The sequence below is a fragment of the Eimeria necatrix genome, genomic scaffold, assembly GCF_000499385.1.
Source record: "Eimeria necatrix Houghton genomic scaffold, Enh_scaff645, whole genome shotgun sequence".
Classification (NCBI taxonomy): domain Eukaryota; phylum Apicomplexa; class Conoidasida; order Eucoccidiorida; family Eimeriidae; genus Eimeria; species Eimeria necatrix.
The window spans coordinates 15001-21518 of NW_013654490.1; the positions used below are offsets into that span (position 1 = coordinate 15001).

Genomic DNA, 6518 nt, shown 5'->3' on the forward strand with positions numbered 1-6518 from the left:
AAATGAGCATTACTTTGGAGCCCCAGCAGCGCCAACACTGGCCATTTTGCTGCTAGCGCTGCTGCTGCTGCTGCTGCTGCAGGGGCTGCTCCACATGCGCTGCAGCACGGCATCGCGGCAAGAGGGTCTTCAAGTGTCCAATATTTCTTCATTATTAATTCAATTAACTCAATAAATAATGCCAGATTTACTTAAAATGTGACACTTCCCCCACGAAGAACAGACCTGCAAGCCTTGCTGCTGTCTTGAGACGTCGCAGCAGCAGCAGCTGCTGCAGCAGCAGCAGAAACTCTTTGGTCCTGCTGCAGAGCCCGCCACGCTTTGCTGCTGCTGCTGCGTACTTCCACCAAACTCACCTAGCTAGCTGTTGGGGCACGCAGCAGCTAGCTAGGCAAGTAGTAGCAAGCTCTGGCTATTGGCCGACTGCAGCTCGCTAGCTAAATAGCTGGCTAGCTAAATAGCTGGCTAGGTAAATAGCTGGCTAGCTAAACAGCTCGCTAGCTAAACAGATGGCTTGCTAAATAGCTGGCTAGCTAGATAGCTGGCTAGCTAAATGGCTGGCTAGCTAAATAGCTGGCTGGCTGTATGACTGACCAGTTAGCTGGGCAGCTACTTGGCTGGCTAGCTAGCTGGGTAGCTAATTGGCTGGCTAGCTAGCTGGGTAGCTAAGTAGCTGGCTAGCTAGCTGGGTAGCTAATTAGCTGGCTAGCTAGCTGGCTGCAACACAGACGCCGTCCTCTGCACTGACTCACGCCGTGCTGCTGTTGCTGCTGCTGCTGCTGCTGCTCTAGTAGTGTAGCTAGCTAGCTAGCTAGCTAGCTAGCTAGCTGCTGCGTTGTGACAGATGGAGAGACACAAAAGAAGACAGTCAAGAGACAATCGGCGGGAGCTTGAAACAAATGCTAATGCAGCACACTGCTGCTGCTGCTGCTGCAGCAGTCAGTGCAGTCTCATTATCTTAGTGCCGCGATTGCTGCTGCTGCTGCCTTCTGCTGTCTCAATGGACAGCCGCCGCCCCCTGGATGTGTTTGTCTTGCTCCGTTGCTGCTGATGCCGCTGCTGCTGCTGCTGCAGTGGCTGCTGCAGCAGTGGCTGCTGCAGCAGTGGCTGCTGCTGCTGCTGCTGCTGCTGCTGCTGCTTCGGCAGCACAGAAGCCGCCGTCGTCTCCTCTTCATCCGAGGAGAGCAGCAAACAGCGGGGCTTTATCTGGAGTGCATTTGCAGCAGAGACAGCAGCAGCAGCAGCAGCAGCAGCAGCAGCAGTTTCGGCCGTGTGCCGAGCCCGCGTCACTGAATCAGGTAGCGCATTGTGCTGCTGCTGCTGCTGCTGCTGCTGCTGCTGCTGCTGCTGCCGTTCCACGTGCTCTTCCTCGTCCTCACTGCTGTCTGAAGCTACAAGCAGCAGCAGAGACGACCGGCTGTCAGCAGCTGCAGCAGCAGCAGCAGCAGCAGTGGCGGGAGTGCCCAGCAGCGTCTGCCTGCTGCTCTTCTTCGACAGCAGCAGCAGCTGCTGCTGCTGCTGCTTCAATTGCTGCTGCTTAAGCAGTGTTTGCTGAAACGCATCAGCATCACTTAACTGCCTCAAGCCGGGAATTCTTAGTGCTGCTACTTCTGCGTCTGTTGCTGCTGCTTCTGCAGCTGCTGCTTCTGTTGTTGCTGCTGCTGCTGCTCCGCGAGAAAAAGCAGCAGGCCTCTCTGCAGCAGCAGCAGCAGCAGCTGCAGCAGCAGCAGCTGCAGCAGCAGTTTCCTTGGAACCCGTCAAGCTGAGTTCCCCGACAGCCGCAACGGCAGGCAACGGGCGTATCCGCCGCTGCTGCCGCTGCTGTTGCTGCTGCTGCTGCTGCTGCAGGCGCTGCTCGCGTTGTTGCTGCTGCTGCTGAAGGCGCTGCTCTCGCTGCTTCTGCTGCTGCTGAAGGCGTTGCTCTCGCTGCTGCTGCTGCTGCTGCAGGCGGTACTCTTGCAGCCGCCGACAAATCCCCTCAAGCCCCGTCTCCTGCTGCTCTTCTAGTTGCTGCTGCTGCTGCTGCTGCTGCTGCTGCTGCTGCAGCGCTTCTGACACAGGGCTAGAGCCCTGGAACGGCAGCGGCGGCAGCAGCTGCTGTTGCGGGCCCTCGCTGGCAGCGCGCTTACTGCTGTAAGCAGCAGCCTGCTGCAGCAGCAACTGCTGCTGCTGCTGCTGCTGCTGCTGCTGTTTATCAGCTGGAGAGACGGCAGCTAGCCTGCTGCTGCTGCTGCTGCTGGCCTGTGCAGAGTAGACCGCGTAGTCTGGATCATCTGCAGCAGCAGCAGCAGCGCCAGAAATCGCCGAAGCAGAAGCAGGAGCAGAGGTCTCTGCAGCAGCAGCATCTGCTGCTGCTGCTGCTGCTGCTGGCTGCTGCTGCAGGCACACGCACCTATCGCAGCCGCAGCGAGAAGCCCACAGCCCCTGAGAGTCTCCTATACAAATCCTTCTTGCTGCTGAAGCAGCAGCAGCAGTTTGTTCTAGAAGATAGGCATCGAACATGTCTTGCTGCTGCTGCAGCTCCTGCTGCTGCTGCTGCATCTGCTGCTGCTGCTGCTGCAGCCGGTGCTCCCTCTCCCGAAGCTGGGCTTCTAGGCTGTCGATGCGCCGCTGCTCCTGCAGCAGCAGCAGCTGCTGCTGCTGCTGCTGCTCCTGCAGCAGCTGCCGCTCGTGCCGCAGAAGCAGCAACTCCCGGCGGCTTTCTTCTTCGCGCTGCTGCAGCAGCTTAAGTTCAGTCCTCAAGGCTTCCACCTCAGCAGCGCCAGCCTGCAGCAGCAGCAGCAGCAGCAGCAGCAGCAGCAAACGAGGTAGAAAGCTGCTGCAGCAACGCAGCAAGCAGCAGCTACATTGAGCTCAAAGACTGCGGTGTACTTACAGCGAGGGCTTCTTCATGTTGCTGCTGCTGCTGCTGCAGCAGCAACTCCTGCTGCCGCAGCAAGACTTTGTGCTGCCTCAGCTCTTCCTGCATTGCTTGCCTCTCAACCTGCTGCTGCAGTTGCTCTTGCAGGTCGCGTTGCTGCTGCTGCTGCAGCTGCTGCTGCTGCTGCTGCAGTTGCTGCCGCAGCTGCTGTACCAGCTCCTGCCGTTCCCTCTGCCCTGCAGCTGCTGCAGTCCTGGCCACCACTTGATCGTTTTGCTGCTGCTGCTGAGACTGAGACCCAGGCGCAGCAGCAGCAGCAGCAGCAGCAGCAGCAGCAACTGCTGCTGCTGCTTCTGGACTATCTCCATGCTGCTGCCCCAAACGCAGCAAAGGACGCTGCGGAGAGGAATGCACGAAGCTGCCAGCTGGAGAGACAGATAAGAGTGGGGTTAACCCTCTGCTGCTGCTGCTGCTGCTGCTGCTGCTGCTGCTGCCAGCAGCAGACGCAAACGTCGCTTGGCCAGTTCCCTGGGTAGAAAGGCTCCTGCTGCTGCTCCACCCACAGGCTGTCGACGCCACAGAGTCTGTCTGTGGCTTCAGCTGCTGCTTGCTGTTGCTGCTGCTGCTGTTGCTGCTGCTGCTGCTGCTGCTGCTCTTCGCTGGGATTGTCGCCGCTGCTGCAGCAGGGGGCGCCGCCGTTGCTGCAGCAGCAGCTGCTGCTGCTGCTGCGGGGAGGGCCGTGAAGCTCTCCCGGATATTCCGGATGCTGCTGCGCAGGGCGCTGTAGTCAAAGGCTTTGCTGCTGCTGCTGCTGCTGCTGCTGCTGCTGCTGCGCTTGCCCCACAAAGCAGCAGCAGTCTTGCTGCTGCTGCAGGCTGAGGACCCTAGGGCCGTCTCTCCTGCTGCAGACAAAAACGAAAAATCAGAAGATATATTAAGCTGCGTGGAGTTCCTTCTGGCGCTGCTGCTACCGCTGTTGCTGCTGCTGTTGCTGCTGCTGCTGCTGCTGCTGCTGCTGCCGCCCTGACATGGCTGCGCCGGCTCCTCCATGGGGCATCCAACTGCAGCAGATGATGTGACAGCAGCAGCAGCAGCAGCAGCAGCAGCAGTGCGAGACTCTGGGAGATGATTTAGGGCACTCCTACTGCGCTCGCGGCTGCTGCTGCTCCCTGAGCCTTCTGCTGCTGCTGCGTTTGCTGCTGCGTCCCCAGAAAATCCCATAGTGTGGTGCTGCTGTTGCTGCTGCTGCTGCTGCTGCTGCTGCTGCTGGCGGCCTAATTGGCACAAGGTTGCATGGCCATACTCTAGCTCTTGCAGCGCCTGCTGCTGGTCTTGCTGCTGCTGCTGCTGCTGCTGCTGCTGCTGCTGCTCGCAACCGGCAGCAGCGCCAGCACTTTCTGCTGCGCCCGAAGCCGATAACGCAGCAGCTTCTGCTGTCGCCACATAAGCATCTGCTGCTGCTTCTGCTGCTGCTTCTGCTGCTGCTTCTGCTGCTGCAACAGCAGCGGCTGCTGCTGCTGCTCTTGCTGAGGCAGGCGTTGCTGCTGAGGAAGGCACAGCCGAAGAGCCGCTCTCTCGGCGCAGGTATCTCTCAGCAGCAGCAGCAGCAGCAGCAGCTGCTGCTGCTGCTGCTGCTGGTTCCGAGCTGGGTGCAGCAGGAAAGCTCTGCAGCTCCCGCGGCAGCGGAGGCAGCCTAAAACGCATGTTAAGGGCACTGTTTGCTGCTGTTGCTGCTGCTGCTGCTGCTGCTGCAGTGCTGCGGGCTGAGGCTTCGCCCGCTGCTGCAGACAGCAGCGCAGCAGCCTCACCCGCAGCAGCACGGGCTACTTGCAGCGCTCCTGCTGCTGCTGCATCTGCTCCTGCAGCAGCAGCAGCAGCAACTCCTGGAAGCGCAGAGAGGCCACTGGACATTTGCTGCTGAATAACGTCTCGCCAGCAGCAAGAGACGAGCTGCCGCTGCTGCTCCTGCTGCTGCTGCTGCTGCTGCTGAGACAAGTGCTGCAGGGGGCCTCTGTTGCTGCAGCAGCTGCTGCTGTTGCTGTTGCTGCTGCGGGCGCGCCTCGGCCCTTCTACGGCCTGCACGGCGGCAGCAGCAGCAGCCGCAGCTGCTGCTGCTGCTGCAGTTCTTGCAACGGGCGAGTTGCTGCTGGACGGGGCCTGCTGCGAGCTGCTGCTGCAGCCGCTGCTGCTGCTGCTGCAGCTGCGGCAGCAGAGCCTCTCTGCATGCGAAAAACGCGCCGCTACAGAAACAGCTGCATGTGCTGCTGCTGCTGCTGCTGCAGAGACACTCAACTCACTGTCGCTGCAGCTGGACCGCAGCAGGCGGTCGTTCCGCTGCTGCTGCTCCAGCTGCTGCTGCTGCTGCTGCTGCTGCTGCTGCTGCTGGACCAGCTGAGTAGCTTCATAGGGAAAGACCGCCTGGGGGCTGCTGCTCAGAAACTCCCGTTCCTCAGCAAGCAGCAGCTGCCGTTGCTGCTGCTGCAGCTGCAGCTGCTGCTGCTGCAGCTGCTGCTGCTTCTGCTCAAGCCGCAGCTGCGCAAGGCGCCGCTGCTGCCGCAGCAGCAGCTCGCCCTCCAGCTTCAGCTCAGACATTTCATCAAGGGCCAGCTGCTGCTGCTACTGCAGCTGCTGCTGCTGCTGCTGCTGCTGCTGCTGCTGCGGCCTGTGCACAGGGGTCTACACTGACTTCCGCACATTATCAGCAGCAGCAGCAAAAGTGGGCGTAATAGGCCCGGAGCTCCTAAAGCCGGTAAGCAGGACTGCGGCAAAGGATGTGCAGCAGCAGCAGCTGCTGCTGCTGCTGTTGCTGCTGCTGCTGCTGCTGCTCCACGGGAAGGCCCCCAGTTCATCTGTGAGCTCAGACAGCCATCAGATGCAGCGGCCGTTGCAGTTGCTGCTGCTGCTGCTGCTGCTGCTGCTGCTGGCTTGCCAAAGATGGTGCGTTCGTGCTACTTAGAGAGCACACAGTGCTGCTGAAGCTGTTCGTTTTGCTGCAGCAGCAGCTGCTGCTGCTGCTGTTGTTGCTGCTGCTTTCGCTGCTGTGGCTGTTGTGGTGCTGAGCAGTGAAGACAAAAGCAAGAGTGTGTGGCTGGTAGACACGGGGGAGCCGCTCCAGCAGCAGCTGCTGCTGCTGCTGCTGCTGCAGCTGCTGCGATCTTTGTATGGAAAATTAAATTAGCAAAAATAAAGCAAAAGAAACTAAAAAATACACAGTGGCAGCGGGATTTATCTGCTGCCCCTGTTGCAGCTGGGGGCTGCATGCTGCAGTCCCCACGAAGGCTGCCAAGCTGCTGCTGCTGCTGCTGCTGCTGCTGCTGCTGCAGCAGCAGGCAGCAAGGCGGGTAATGCCAGTGAGAGTTATCAATTCTACCTTTTCTACAGTTTTAACCAAACAGAAAAGCAGAAGATACCCCATTCGCTGCTGCTGCTGCTGCTGCTGCTGCTAGCTTCCTTCCTACAGCGGCCCCCAAGACATTGCTGCTGCAGCATTCGCAGCAGGATAAGTTTGGTTTCCCGCTGTGTTTAGGAAGCCGCAGCAGCAGCGACAGCAACACCAAAGCAAACAGCCGCGCCTCAGCAGCAGCAGCAGCAGCAGCAGCAGCAGCAGCAGCAGCAGCAGCAGCAGCAGCAGCAGCAGCAGCAGCAGCAGCAGCAGCAG

General features: G+C 59.9%; 1 protein-coding gene across 1 annotated transcript; it reads right to left on the bottom strand.

Annotated features, from left to right (window-relative positions):
- Nucleotides 1–2871: 2871 nt before the first annotated feature.
- ENH_00068360 (hypothetical protein) lies at nucleotides 2872–5452 on the bottom strand (the record flags this gene model as incomplete). Its single annotated transcript, XM_013582438.1, has 2 exons — nucleotides 2872–2876; nucleotides 3910–5452. The coding sequence occupies 2 exons, from the start codon at nucleotides 5450–5452 to the stop codon at nucleotides 2872–2874; spliced, it is 1548 nt and encodes a 515-aa protein (XP_013437892.1).
- Between the last annotated feature and the right edge of the window lie 1066 nt (nucleotides 5453–6518).